This window comes from Hirundo rustica, chromosome 6 (assembly GCF_015227805.2).
Source record: "Hirundo rustica isolate bHirRus1 chromosome 6, bHirRus1.pri.v3, whole genome shotgun sequence".
In the NCBI taxonomy this organism is placed as follows: domain Eukaryota; kingdom Metazoa; phylum Chordata; class Aves; order Passeriformes; family Hirundinidae; genus Hirundo; species Hirundo rustica.
Window position 1 is genome coordinate 33,909,458 of NC_053455.1, and position 15,515 is coordinate 33,924,972.

Genomic DNA, 15,515 nt, shown 5'->3' on the forward strand with positions numbered 1-15,515 from the left:
GCCGGGCGAGCTCCGCTGCGCGGATCAGCCGCGCGTCAGCCCCGGCGGCTCGGAAGCAGCTTGCTCAGGGAGGAGGGGAGGGGAGAGGAGGGGACGGGAGGGCAGGTCCCGCCCTGCCCTACCGGGACGGGGTGGTGCCGTGGAAAAAAGTTGTGGTGGCTTCAGAGCCGGGCGGTGAGAGTCGGGAGCGCGCGTGGGTACCTGGTAAAGCCGGCGGCTTCGCAGAAGAGCAGCCCCAGCTCAGTACTTCCTCCTGCCGATAAGATCTTCGCCGGCGCTCGTCACGGGTGGCGGCCGCCGCCGCTGCCCTACTTGACTCTGTTTCAGACTCCTCCCGAGGCGAGACGGGAGCGGAGAGCGGCGAGGCGGGCGGGAGGAGGCGATGCGCGGGGCCGCGCCGCTGCCGCCGGCCTCCTCCGCCCCGCGCAGCCCCGCTCCCTGCGCTGCTGGCAGAGCCGGCCGGGCGGCGGAGCCGCGGCTGCAGCCGGCATGGGCACCTTAGGCAAGAGGAGAGAAAACCAGTGAGTTTGCCGCGCTGCTTTGTGCCCCCGTCGCTGCCCCGCTGGCGGCGGAGGGCGCCGCGGTCGGTGTCACGCCGCTGGGGCGGGCGCGGCGCTCCCCGCGCGGGGCTGGCGGGGGCTCCCGTGGGGCACGGCGGTGGTGCCGCGGGCCCTCCCGAGGGGGACAGGGAGAGAGAGGAAAGCAGCGCGGGAGGGGGCCTGCGGGCAGGATTTTGTTTCACCCTTTGGGGTGCCAGCGCTTGCCGGGCAGGCGGGTCAGCGCGGGGTGGAAGCGCCTCACGTTACGGCGCCGGCCGGGCGGCAGGGCCGGGCTCGGTTACCTGCGCACGGCCGGGGCCGCCGCTCACCGCCCCGCACGGGAAGCGGCACCTGCTGCGGGGTCAGTCCGCCAGAGGACGGCCGCTTATCTGTGATGTCCTCCCCACCGCCACGGGCGTACGGTGGAAATGCGGGTACGGTGGAAATGCGGGGCGGGCGTCCCCCCCCCGCCACTCAGTCCCGCTTTCGTCTGTTCGTCGTGTCGGGGGACTTGCTGCGAGAGGATCTGTTCTAAGGAATAACCAGAGGTGCCACCGGCTGAGCTTTGCCTGTCCAGCGTGGCCAAGTCGGCCACAGTATTAGTGTAAACTTTTTTCAGGTGTGGAAATTTCAGGTTTTCTCCCGGGCGTTGCCAAAGCCTGGAATATCCTTTGCTTTAACTCCTACGTTGGTAGCGCTTGCTGGGATCCTCTGCCCCGTGTTGAAGAAGCGCTTCAGTAAATACGGAATAAAGCCAGGAGAGGGGCTTAAGCTCGTAAAAAGAAAACACGGAAAGCTGATCAGGCCCTTGCTCATTTTATATGAGAACAGGAAGTCAGATCACAAAGCTAAGAGGGAAATTGAGAAAAAGGGGGAAGGGAAGATAGCATTTGCATGTCAGCTACTGTCAGGCTAACTACGGAGGAGCTCAGTGATGATTACTGCCTCTCAAGGGTCAGGCGTGTATTTTCCTGAATTTGAAACTATGGAGGTCTGGGATCAGTGTTGGGCTGTAAATGACAGCGAGGTCGGTTTCGTGGCTTTCCCAGCGTTCAAGAGAAATGGAAAGGTGAGGAAGGATAAGGCTGGACTTTCACGGGGCTTAGGTAGGGTCCAGTCTGTCTTCATAAGGCATGCATATGTTTAGCTTCATGCAGGAGTGCCTGTTCGGGGATGTCTGTGAATTTACTTCTACTGACTGTATGTAATATACACACTGGAGGAATTTCTATGTCTTTTCTTCCTGGGACTATCAGCTGATTGATGGAATCTTGCATAGTGTTCCAGGAAAGTTATGTGAAAGCTTAAGGTAGCAGCTTAAAGATGCTGGAGTCCCTTGTTTAGGAAGGCTATGGAGTATCTGAAATAAACCCAAAGTATCCCTGAAATTTCAGGAGTCCTTGAAATAAACCCAAGTTTTATTGAAACAGCTATGCTTGTTCTTTCGTGGACTGTGTGGTTATAGTCTCTAGTCAGATTTTGCAGTGGTTCCTGGTATTTGCAGGCAAATACATTTTGTCACTTTTCATCAATATTATTCCATTTTACTATTTCATACAAAAATATGAACTTGTATGCAAGCAACGAATAGCCTTTAATATTATCCATAAACATACTCATTCTTGAAGTAGAAGGTATTATATGGTCAAAACACAAGACTAAAATTAGATATGTGCTTTATTTTGGTCTCATTTGAAATTGTTATTAAATACATTTATTTGTTTGTGTGTACTATTTTAAAACAGCTTAATAGGAAATAATAGCATAGATTAGATGCAAACTAATATATTTGTTTTGATGGTGAATACTCCTCTATTTTGTTTACTTAACAGTGACTTTTCAAATTAAATTCCTAAAGTTAGTCTGGTGTTTTCCAGTGTGTGTAATAGTTATATTTTTTTTTCTCTCCTTTACTTTTGGTGGGCAAAAGCACATCTGGAGGTAGGTTATTGCACACTCTCCAGCAAGACTTCTGATGAACCTGACAGATCATTCAGGGAGCTCTATAACCATGTGCTCCGCAACTGGCACTTAGCAGAAAAAAAGTCACTTACTGAGCAGTCCCTTCGGTGCACATATTAAGTGGGAGGGTTATGTGTTTCAGCACTCTAACTAGAAGGAGTTAATTGTCCTTTAAATCTCTCCTCCTTTCCCATGCAGTGTAAAATTTGCCACTCTATCCTCGTGTATTTACTTCACTATTGTGCTTTCTTCTAGGCAGCCTCCCCAGGCGTGCAGCACTGCCCCTGAATCAGCGCTGGAGCTGCAGCAGACCAGCCTCTCAAATCACACTCAGGTCATGATGGTGCCGTTGGGGCACCTAGCCAAAGGAGCCACTTTGGAAGACCTCCTTGAAACCTGCATTCAGTCTTTTGGTGAGTGCCTGGAGGTTTTTAGCCATATTAATTTGTTTCTGTCCTGGCTATGTTTAAATCCCTTAGCAGGGAATGAAATAGATTTAGTGGTGGAGTAGAAAGGTGTTAACTGAGAATTATCTGTGCCACAGGTGATTGTATTTTTGGTTTGATGGTTGTGTTTATGCAGATGTGTGTAATATATGCTGAGAGATTAGAGTAACTACTGCTTCTTCTTGAGGGAAGTGGACAAATTCCAGTCACGTACACTTCTAAGAGTAGTTTTGTTGTTCCTTCAAGTACCAATTTTGTAAACTTTAGCAAGTAATCATTATATTTTTGCATATTGCAATAACATTCTCATAATGCATGTAAGCAACATGTTCATATGAAATGTTTTTAAACAAGAAGGGCAGTTTTTAAGCTAGATGAGATAAAACTTTTTGCATTATCAGTATAGATTTAAAGTTGTTTCTTTATTAAAGAGAAAGAATCCAAACAGAAATCACAACTGGTTTTTCTTTTAAACTGATTGGTTATCCATTTGTCTTTTTACAAGATTTTTTGTCTTGTCTTTTTACAAGAATTGAGATATAGATAAGTGTAACCATTGCCTAAGCCATGTATGCCTAGTTTCCTTTTCCAACTTTTTAATTAGTAAATGTGTTTATATTCAATATTATTAAAATATGTTATTACTGAAGACACTTAAAGTGATTCTGAATAATTTGCTTGTAAGTAGCACATCTGTTTGTTAATGCTGAGTCTTTCAGTGCTTTGAGCTACTCCCAAAGTATATGTGGCAAACTTTCAGAAGTAGTCCTTAGAAGGTAATTGTACTTGAACACCCACTCAGCTCTAAAATAATTATCTATATAGTTAAATAGTAACACATCGTGCTGATCTACTGGTACAGTGCATAAATACTGTGTAGACAATGACTAATCTTTCACATTTGTTTAAAACGAGTTGGGGTTTTTTTAAACTTTAAAGCCTTCTAATCAGCATGTGCAGAGAAATGCATGTCTGAGAAAGGCTGGTGAAACATATAATTGTCAGCAATGTCGTCTTTCTTTTTTGCTTCTTTTCTTCCCCAATTCATTATTATGAAGACACTGAACTGCTGTAAAGCCCTAATTCCTCAACAAATGGTGATTGATATTTTTATGAATTTCAGTTCAATAGAAGGGGGATAAAATATCTAAAACATAAGACCTTCAGGTAGTTGTAATATTGTGGCTACTTGACCAATATTAATGTCTCCGCATTTTTATGAAAAATACAGTAATATGAATTCAACATTATAAAAATCTAGTGTAGTTATTAAAGTGATTGTTTTAAAGCAGTGTGAGTAGGAGATTATTTTTGGCTAATACTCATTCTATCAATATAGACATGCTTAGGTGTTCTCAGATTCCTGAGCATCAGCATATTAAAAGGACTAAGGTAACTGAGAACAGCAAGTGTACCTGTGCAGTTCAGCTACATATGAACGTGGGTCTTAAGGGTTTCACACTTCAGCTAGAAGATTTACTGTAGTCCACTAGACAGGGTTTTCTTGACCCTTGACAAGCTGTACATAAGCAGAGCAAGGTGAATTGTAGAGCATAGCAAACATTGTAACTCACCAAGGACTGCTAAAATCCTGTTGTGTACTGCAGAGGTTTAGACCCTTAATTGGACAATTCACAGTAGTGTCTGTATTTATATATCTTCTATGAAGTTATATATGTTCTTATGATATGTTGAAACTTCCCCTTAAGATATTTAAATAAAAATACAACTGTTACAACACTAGATAACCTGCATAATGAAGTTCTTTATAGAAGGCTCTTGTAGCTATCACCAAAACCAATGCAAAATTCACATTATTGTGCCAATAAAGGAAGAGATGAAAAAAAACTTTAGTCTGAGATTTTGAAGAGGGTTGGGGTCAGGCAGTGAGAAAAATGGTGGGAAAAAAGCATAGCTGCAGAATGATTAGAAGAAATCTGAATGATTGAGCCAGTTTCTTCTCATGCATTTTACTGAACTCTTCTACCCTATATGCTATAATTGTTCTGTTTAGGCTGAGATTATATCTTCAGTCTCGGATATGATGACCTATATTATTTTGTATATTACTCTATGAAGTCATTATTGGGATTCAAGCAAGTTTTATTCAAATATTTAAAGTACAGAACCTCCCCCCCCAAGACATTGTACATTTGAAGTTTACTTTCTGGAGAGTGCTGTTGGTTCATTTGCTGTCTAGTCTTAAGGAGAACAAGAGGCAGTAGATAGAGATGGTGATGTGTCACATTTCAGAATATATACTGCATCTTGCTAGCATTATATTGCACTTGCCGATGTTATGTGTACAAGTACAATTCCTCTAATGGATGCAGCTGAGTTTATATTCATGACTCAATTATACACGTTTGGAAAAAGCCAACAGTGTGTAAGAGAGGCTGCTGTCAACAATGGTATGTAAGGAGAAGTTGGCAGCCTTTTGCTCTATATGCAGAGAGTATCACAAGAAGGTCTAACCACAAAGGTATTAAGAATCAATATACACTTACAGCTGTGGAGAATGCAAGTATCAGTAGTTTATCTTACAACATGGATTAGGATAAGAAAGGAGGAAGGGGATAAGCTAAGTTGAAATGAAAAGTGAGATGTCTAAATTTTGCTGCAGTATTGTAAATGGATTCCAAGATGTTTTGTAGAAAGACTTTGTCCAGAGAGCTAAATTAATCCAAAATCTTAGTCAGTGCAGTTAAGTTAAATCCCTACTTTGGGGTGATTAGTGTGTGTGCTCTTTCACCTCTCAAACTTGGGCTTCTTTAGCTTGGACTGATGAATAACAGACATGTGCCTTAGCAACAGAAAGGGTGAGGGTCTTAAGAGTAGTTTGAAGTCATGTAGGCCGTCACTACATCTGAAAGAGTAGCATCATACCAGCATTTATTCAACAGCATGATGAGGAGATGCTAAAAGTAGGGGCTTCTTCAAGTACCATGGAAGTTTGAATCAGGACGATGAAGATGAATAATCCTACAAATGAGTTGCCAAAAGTAAAGGCAACAAAGAAGCAAGGATGTAAGTGAAGGCAAGAGTTTGGGGAAAAAATAGCATGATGAGAGCTTGAAGGTAGGAAGTGTCTTAGAAAGGAATATTGGTCCTTTCTTAGGAGTATTGGTCCTTTCTTAGGAGGAGATTTGTAGAGACTTGAAACTACTCTCGCCAGTTTTAGGAGAAGAGATTTGGTTATACAGGACAGTGATTTAAAACACGTTCCAAAACGTGTCTCAGAAGACCCCCTGACATTATAGGTAGCTACAGGATGGTGTTACTGCTATGGTCTGGATTGAAGAAGAAACGTAGAGCACGAGCGTCACATGTTATTGCCTTAGAAAAGAATGGGAAGAAAAGAGAAAGAAAGAAGGGAGGAGAGTGCATATAGAGGAGGAGCAGGAGGTAGGGTAAAATGATTAAAAAAATAGAAAAGACAGTAGCTGCAGGAAGGTTAGATTCAGTGCAACCTCTACATCAGATATTAATCCTGAACAAAAAGCTCATAAAGAGATAATTAAAAGTAGATTTTTCCATTGCTAACAAAATGGCTTGAGTTGTAATTTCAGGGAAGCAAAGAAATAGTTAATAGGTCTTGGTCTGGAATATGACAGCTTCAGGAGGGAGATAATTTATTCTGGAGGAAATCTTCATTAGTGACTGTGATTCTGGAGTGGAATTTTACATGGAACAGTGACTTTAATCCCCTCCATTTTTTTCCCATTATGTAGTACATAAAATGCCTGGGGAAAATGTACTTTTGACTGCCAGACCATTCTCTGAAAGTCAATATAAATTCATCTCCTCTTTTGTTGCTAGTCGTAAAGGCACTTAATCTATCAGCTTTGTTGCTGAAGCCACCACAGTAGGGTCTAGTGTTCTGGCAGGTCAATAGAACACAGGAAGCATATGTTTGGTAGCACAGCCATCCTTTTTTGTCTAGCTCTTATAGTAATCTTTGTGAGACTACATAAATGCGAAACACATATTTAGTGTAGAAAATGTTACAGATCAGAGAGGAAAAATGTATTAGGAGTGTCCACTTTACTGGATATCTAATTTGTTAACTTTATATCTGCTAAATGTTCATGACATTTATCACCCTGGGGTATCCTCATGCTACTGTGAACTTGAAGATCTGAATATGTGTTGTGAAGTCAATTCTAATCTAGAAAATTTTCTTTTTTTTGTAACTTCACAATATATTAGTGTGTGGCAAGAAGTCTCTATTTCCTTTGACTGTGTCTATTTTTATCTTATAAATCTACCTTTTTAATCTAGAGTAAAGATAAAGGGTGCTTATTTTTTAAACAAACATATCTTTCAAAGATTCAATGAGCAATTTTAACATGCATTCAAGCTTATAAACTGTGTAGGGTCAGAGGGCCTTTTTCTTGCCCACACAAAACATTTGTTTAAATTTTTTTTACAAGTGTTTAAAGACTCTGTTGCAATCATGACAACATTTGTCTTCAACATAGTGCCAATTTGCTATCTCCTTGTTTTGTCTGTAGGAAAGTCCTGAAATGTTACCTAGAATTACATAACAAACAATTCCAAGAGGGTACTTGAAAGCCATAATTTATTCAAACACTTACATCTTCTTAAAAATTCTGAGGATCATTTAGAGGCTGAAAATTCTGTGAGAGCTCAAGATGTTACTGTTGTGAAGGTGGTTTTGTCCTTAACTTCTGCGTACAAGATCTTACTCTTTGCCTCTTATATTTGAGTGCTGGAAGTACGTTTACTGTAGCATGTGGGATGACCTATGCTTATCCTACAATTCAGACAGTTGAGTTAAAAAGAAATCAAGAAGTATCACCTTCAAATGCATGTCACAGTGCAGTGTCCCTGTGTTTGGCTTCTTTAAAAAGATGTAAGTAAAGGGCTTCAGGAAAGCAACAAAAATATTTCTAAGACCATGTAGCTTAATTTAGTGTGAAATCTCATCCACGATAAACTGTTTGCAGTGGAACTACTTGTTTGTACATATAATTTATAATTTTAACCCTTGGAGGACTTAAAGGAGGTGGAAAATTACAGCTTCAAAGATTACTGATGTTCTTAGTAGACTTTATGTGAAACTAATGCAATTTGCAATTTCTAATGGTCACAATATTCATAGACAGCTAGGTCTAGGAGTAGGTTGTGCTGATAAGTTGTTCTGCTGTGTTTGATCCCGGCTAAAGTAGCTTGTTGCCTCAGTGTGTGATAAAGTGATGTGTGTAAACAAACCTTATAAACACTGGAAACTACATCCAGACTGATTTGTATGAAAAATGTTGTGGAATTGTTTTGATAGAAATCAAAAATCTCACAAAAGTGCTGGTAGCCTCTTAAGTGTAAGCTAAAATCATAGTTCACATTTTCTGCAATAAAAAATAACTACATTATTGAGTTGTGTAGTTATGTGGATAATGTTTTTGTATTGCTCATATCAATATCATACAAAAACATATTGAGACTTAGGAATTCTTTGAGAGTCAGCTACATATTATATCCATCTTACAAACAACAAACCAGGAAAGTTAGAGTTCACTCTTTAGAGCTGTAGGCTTTTTCTCCTCTAAAATACAGAAGAAAATTAAAAATACCCAGTTTTCCCATATCTGTTATCTGGAAAAACCCACTGTACTTTTAACATAAATACATTCTTCCAGTCTTGTTCAAACATACAATTAACTACTAAAACAATCACAGTTCAGTTATTGAGTTTATCCTGTTATCAAATTTAGTATATAAAAATTCTAATATAGAATTCTTATTCAAAGGCAATAAATTCTTTCAAGGCATATGCACACCCACAGAATGCAACTATGGCCATTTGCTTTTTTCCTCTCAAGTTTGCCTGAATAATCATTTGTCTTTTTCTCTCATGCTGCACATGCTTCCCTTGCTTTTGAAGCCTGGGCTGAATGCTGAGGTCTCCAACAGCACTCCCCTCCTCCCTCCCCCAAGTAGTTAAATTTTATTCACGATGCCGTTCTGTGTGAAAATGCTGTTAATCATTGTGTGTTAAGTAATCTGAGTGCTATTTGGTCAAATACGGTGCAGAAACCTTAGTATTGCTTGGCAACAGAAACTATGTTAACGTTCAATTAATGACGTTGTGGGAACGGAAAGGTAGTTACTGCTCTGGAGAATTCTAAGTGCTGTTTAGCTAACTATTAAAGTTAATTGTGGTTGTACCAAAATGAAAGTGATTTCTTTTTTAACCTGATGTCTGTGAAAAATAATTCCCAAAGAAAAGGAACTTTAGATATCTTTATATATATATTATAAAGTTCTATTTAGCAAATTTGACTTCACTTTTTTCGATATAATTTTCCAAAGCCAAGAAGTAAGCAATAAAACCAAATGAAGAAAACTTGGACTTTTTTTCTTCATAAAGCAGTCTCTTATTTACTTATATTTACTATAGCAAATTCTATCTTCATGCCTCTAAATATAACTTCAGGAAAAATCAGTATAACTTTTATTTAGCAATGTGAAATACTCTAATTGCCCACTACCAGCCAGACAGTTCCCAAGCAACAGCAGCCCTGACAACCTTGCAGCCTGTTTTTGAATGCTGGGTGTTAGGTGATCTGACATGAAATATCCCTTTGGTCAGCTGGGGTCAGCTCTTCCGGCTGTGTCCCTCCAGCTCCTCACTGGTGGGCAGTGGGAGAGGGCATCCCCAGCTGCTGGGTTAGAAGTTAGTTTGCCATAGTCTGTAAACACCAGTTCCAGAAGCATGCCTAAAATTAAAGCCAAGGCTAGGAAGCTTAGGTATGTAGAGTGGAACGGTAAGTGAGGAATACGAGAACAGCATTAGAGCTGGAGCATGCAGCAGTAATGAAAATCGAGGTCAGGAAGTGGGACCCAAGAGATCTGCAAGTTCTTCAAGCTCTTGAGAGGTAAGCAGCTTGGTGTCTGCTGGTCTGTTGCAGTTTGAACCCTTGGGTGGGAGAGGCTTCATGCTTCCTTGGATGTGATGACTAACTGCCCCAGGATCAATCATGTAGTTAGAGGGAAGCTTGCTGTAAAACACTGCAGTGTAAGGGTTAAGCACACATCTGGGTTCAGTGGTCAGACAGGGTCTCTGGCCTCAGAAGTTTCTGGTTCTGTTCTGGGAGTGTTTTTTTCCTATCCATCAGTGCCTATGCTAGCACAGCTGTGTTGCCAAGCATTACGCTTGAATTATTCAAGAGTTGCCTGCAGCTTAAAAACTTCTCATGGCCCCAGAATCATGACTTAAAAGCTTTGGAAAAAGTCTTGAATGCTCAAATTATGTTTTGTAGGCCTTGGAGAAAAAGACTATTTGATTAAAAAGTTTGCATCTAAATTTGCTAAAATCTATATTTTAAATATGCTGTAGAACGATGTGTGGTGTGCGTCCGTGTGTGCAAACTTTTTATCTTCTCCTGTGTACCTCATCTGAATTTCCAAGGCTAATGGAATGCTTTCCACCCACATTGCATTTGGTATCTCTCAAAGTACATTTTAATTTCTGAAAATCATCCCATTTGCCTTTGACAAGAGCTTTTATCTCCTTGTTTTCATTTCAAATTACCCACATAGAGCACTTTCTGCAAGATGTAGCTTTCCAAAAGCTGTTTCTGAGAGAGGGTAATGATTTTCCCTAGAGATTTTCTCCCCTCATGTTCCCTACCCTCGCACAAAACAGTGTTATTATTCTTTTTGGATGCATATTATTGTCACTTTTTCTTGGATGTATCTGCATTTTTTATGAGTATTTGGAGGAACAGGAGTGGGTCCCCCCTCTGTTCTGTAGGGAGTTTAAAGGGAGTAGACTTGAAGGAACACCAGGTTTGTGGGGTTTCTTCTAACATGTGTGTTTACTTGGTTTGTTTAGAGAGCTGTTGGTGCAGGATTGATCACAAAGTAGTGCAGTTCTTTCAGGAAAATACTGATTTCTTCTAAGTTTAGTTTTCACGTTTTTCTTCCTAAGGTCAATTACTTGTGTAAATAAATTTATGTAAAACTCAATAGTTGTGAGCATTTATGGACAATAAGTCAATTTTAAAAGACAAAAGCAAACAACCCCAAAACCTTGGTGCAATTCCCTGAGTTTTTTGGTGCTGTTTGCTAAACATCATGTCACTCTTGTGTCATAAGGGGGAATACCATCGTCCTGTACAGAATTAAATGTCAGCTGGAGAGCTCAATATTCCACCTGCTTTCTGCTTCAGCTAAAACTAAAAAAAGAATTCTATCACCTAATTACTGTGTCATCTTTGTATGGATATTCTTATTAAGTCATATTATTTCTGAAAGATATTAATCACTTAATGATTTGAAATAAGGAAAAATTCACTAAAGATGAGTACAAAGTTCTACTTAGAGTAATCAGTTCTAAAAACAGTATGGTGAAGTCCTTCACATACAGCATTTCTGCAGAAAAGGATCTCATTGTGAAGAGGGACTTTGAAAACTGAAAATGGTACTAATTACAATTAATGATATTGTATCACTGCAGAAACTCTAAGTGTGTGCACAGAGGCATGCGTGTACTTTCATATTTTCTGTATATGCATTATACACGCACATTTACTTACATTAAAATGTAGGGGCATATAAAGGTATTATGTAAAGGGTATTAAGAATAATATTCTAACTCTGGTGCCAAGCTCTCCTCTGTAGTACCCATATTCAGGTTTTCTTCATAATGCTGTGAGCTACAAAGGGTTCAGAAAACAATATCAGAGTTGACCAGAGGGCTAGAAAACCTTGCCTCTGATGAAAAGGAGAACTCTTACATGATAGAGAAACTCAAGCACTGGAGTAAATCACCTACAGAAGCTGTGAAGTCCTCATCACTGTAGGATTTTAGGAACAAATTAAACTGGTTCTGAAGAATGATTTTGAGAAAGCTGTTTCTATATTGGAGCAGCAGAATAGAATATAAACAGACTGTTTCCTGTTTGTAAAGAGAATTTCCAGGGAGTATCTGTAAAATACTCATGAAATATTTTATTTAGTTTTGGCCGCTTCTAGCCATTTGAAAGTTACCTTGCAGTAGTGCACCTCACGTGTGGGGCAGATGCCTTATGACTGTTTCGTTTCAGTCACCACCTACTATGCACTCTCACATGTTATCTGCATATTTCATACATGTCTGTGTTTCATCTAGGTCTTTGAAACCTTGAGACCTTAAAAAACATAAGTTCCCTCAGTTTTCAGATCACATGTTGATTTAATAATCTTTGCAGACATTTATAGCACCATCCCCACGCCATCTTTAAAAAATTGCAGAAGTCTTGAAGGGTCCTCTGCAGCACATCAGAATAGCAACCCACGACTTTCAGCTTTGCACTTAACTTCTGGAAATTGCTTGATGCGCTGCGTTGTTTTTGGTGCTACATTTTGACAACCGCTGGAAGACTTAAGGGAGTTTACAAGAAGTTATTCGTGTTTTTAGTAGCTTAGTCACTGATCATGTGATGTCAGTGCTCTGTGATTCACTTCTGATTCATTTCAAATTGCACTCTAGGTGATACAGTTGGAACCTGCTTATGAAATAAAGATGGTGCTTATGGAATTAAGGCCTCTTATACCTAGAAAAGCTAACTTTTCTTTCCTGCAAAATTCAGTTTGGTTAAGACATCCTTGGCATTCTTACTACTGCCTTATCATTGCATTCATGCATTGGAGGGAGCATCTTGGTACAGCATCTTCTCTGCTGAACATATCCCTTCTGTTAAGTTATTTACCACAGGCTCATGGCCATCAGGACCTGCTGGAAAGCAGGTAGTTTGCTCTTAAAGCCTTACTTATTGACTTTTGAGTAATTTGTTTCTCTAAAGCATTCAAGGAACAAGCGACACTTAAACAATTTTCAAATCATGGATTATGGATTAGAGGAGTCACTCACTGGATCACACAATAGAGTGGCTGATGGGACTAGATTAGTGTTCTCACCCTTGTGTGTTCGGAGTCTCACATAAGAAGTGGAACTTCTGTAATTGGAGTTTTTTGTGGCTTTGTGCTACTACATTTGTAGTAAAATAGTTATCATTAACTGTCATTGTGCTGTCACACATGGAGTTAAATGCTGGAAAAGTATATTCGACTTCTGCTTTCTTTTTTGTTTCAGAGTATATTTGTTAAAAATCTTAGTACAATAAGGGAATTTACAGGAGAAAAACATGCAGCCGGTTGGTTATTTGTCTTTTGCTGCAGTGAGACAAAGCCAAGGCTGATGCAGTAATTTTCAGCTTTCTTTAGTGTAAATTGACTAACTGAAACACACCCATCTCACTTGAGTTAGTACGCGCTCCGTGGTTTCGCACAGTAGGCTGTGTGGTTAGAAGCGGGTATACAAACGGAAGTGAAAAGGAGTTTTAAAACAAACTGCCGGGGGTTCAGGAGAGTGCTGCAGAGGCACTCACAGGCACTGTGCTTGCAGCGCAGTCAGGGCAGCCCTCTGACTGGCTCCACCATTTGCACGAAGATGCTGAATACCACTGTAAATCGTGTGCTGGTGCACAATCGTGTGTAAATCGTGTGCTGGTACAAGCCATGCAGCCTTGCTGTTCCATGCTCAGCTGTACCGGGAACATTTAGATTTCTTTTTGCCGAGTGTTTGTTTTGTTTTTTTTAAGCTGTCATGAATGCAATGGGGGTTTTTTGTGAAGGCGAGCCTTTCAGTTGGATGAGAGAACAGGTAGCCTCAAACCTAGTATTGCTGTAATGTGTGCAAAATAATTGCATGTCATTGTAATGAAGTGTATCTCTGTTTCAAGATAATTAGGTCTGGATGCGGTGAAACATGAATACGCTTTTATTATGCAGGAAAACACTATAAATGTGCTGACCTAATTACTAATAGTGGGCAGAACATACTGTTTTTCTCTGCACCTTTGTGACATGAAAAACCTGAATGGAAGAGAGATGTAGAAAACAAAAATTCAAATGGGAGCCTGCAGCCAAGTGATACCTGTGTTACATCATAGTAGAGGATTTTGGAATGCACACAATGAAAGTGTGTGAGAGAGTGTTATTTTATGTCTTTGTTGTCTGGGAATGATCTATATTAAGCACCTGTGAGAAGCTGTATATTCTCAATAGTATGCATGCACACATCCATTTGGCTTCCAAGTCAAGCATATATTGAACTGTTTTCCTGATTAAACAGGAGATAGTGGATGGAACTTCTGGCAGAACACCAAGTTTTGTCAAAGGATGATGATGTGTGCAAGGCCTAAAATAATTTTGCTCTTTGTGAAGACACTCAAAGGGTACAAAATGCAAAATACTAAAGGCCTGAATAAATATTGATTCTTGATGTCTCAGCCTTCCTCTGGAAATTTCCCACTTCTCTAGTGGAATAACTTGCTGGTTTGCCCTCAGTGCTCTTGCTGTAATACCTAGGCAGCTTGCATCTCACAAGGATTCTTTCAGTAAGGAATGAAATTATGTGTTCACACGAACAAGGAACGCATAAACTCTGGTTCATGCTGTAAAACTGACAACTTGTAGCCTAAGTCAAAATGCAGATCAAGAGCTTCCTGTTACTTGGGGTCTATACTGCTCTCATTCATGGGCCGTAGGACAGGCAGACTTTCCCCTTGCCCATGTCATTGAGGGTGGATACATTTGGTGTCTTCTTGTACAAGGGCATGGATATCCTCACCCAGTAACTAATATGGGTTATCTTCTTGTGCAAATTGGCTATGTTTAATGTTCCATTTTGGTGATGTGCAAATTAAAGTGCCTTCTCCCTGCTTTCCCTAGCAGTAGATGTCATTTCATATGCTGGAAATATGCTGTTTCACATCCCTCTTCCATTTTGCTATATTGTACTTTGCTTCTCTATCTTGTTCTTGCTACTGCTTTTTAAAGAGATAACTACATTTATTCCCTCAGAGGTTAAAATTATTTGAAAAGATAAATTTTCTTTTGTGTTTGAATGGGTGTCAAATTCCAATTCAAGTTACTTAGGTTCTCTTATGACTAGCTGTGGGAGAACGTTGTCAGTTAATATTTACACACACTTTCACTACTGTTTGTTGCAGAAATGGAAACTTTTTAACATGTTGTACTACATTTTGTGTCCTTGATCTTTTTGGAATATGCAAAAAAACCCCACAATAGCCAGAAAACAAACGTAGCCTAAAGCCCTTCTTCTGCTGAAATCCTTGTAATGCGTAGTTCAAGTCGATGTGCAGTACCTTCAGGTCCACCACAAGGAGTATGCACAGGTTAACTTCTGGGTTTCCAGCATATGTTGTATCTCATTCCATGTGCATCTATGCACATCTGTGATGCTATCCTGTGTGTGCACTTCGGTGTTATGTGGGTCATCTGTACAAAAAGGCTCACAAACACTTGAGAATATTTCTGTTCTGTCTGATAAATGTAGTCATACCAATTACTGGCTGATATGGATCAGTAACTGAACTGTTTTGCTCTGCAGTTCAATGATTCGTTTCCAAGTTCATATGCCTAAAGCTAAGCATTTATGTGCATTATTTGGCTTAGATCATTATGTATAATTATCTGGGTGTCCTGACTACTTTTGAGACACAGCTGCTTTTTAGCTTGTCCTTTTTTTGTTGTTTTT

The 15,515-nt window shown here is 40.2% G+C and overlaps 1 protein-coding gene across 3 annotated transcripts in view; it reads left to right on the forward strand.

Annotated features, from left to right (window-relative positions):
• The first annotated feature begins 460 nt into the window (after nucleotides 1-460).
• Nucleotides 461-15,515, forward strand: part of RASGRP1 (RAS guanyl releasing protein 1) — a 37,305-nt gene continuing 22,250 nt past the window's right edge. Inside the window, exons 1-2 of one of the 3 annotated variants that reach the window (XM_040068257.2) lie at nucleotides 461-521; nucleotides 2,757-2,914. In XM_040068257.2, the coding sequence (XP_039924191.1) occupies nucleotides 490-521; nucleotides 2,757-2,914 (190 nt within the window). In that variant the 5' untranslated portion in view covers nucleotides 461-489. Of the gene's footprint in view, nucleotides 522-1,270; nucleotides 1,609-2,756; nucleotides 2,915-15,515 lie in introns of those variants that run through there. The other 2 variants (XM_040068256.2, XM_040068255.2) reach the window with 2 other exon arrangements.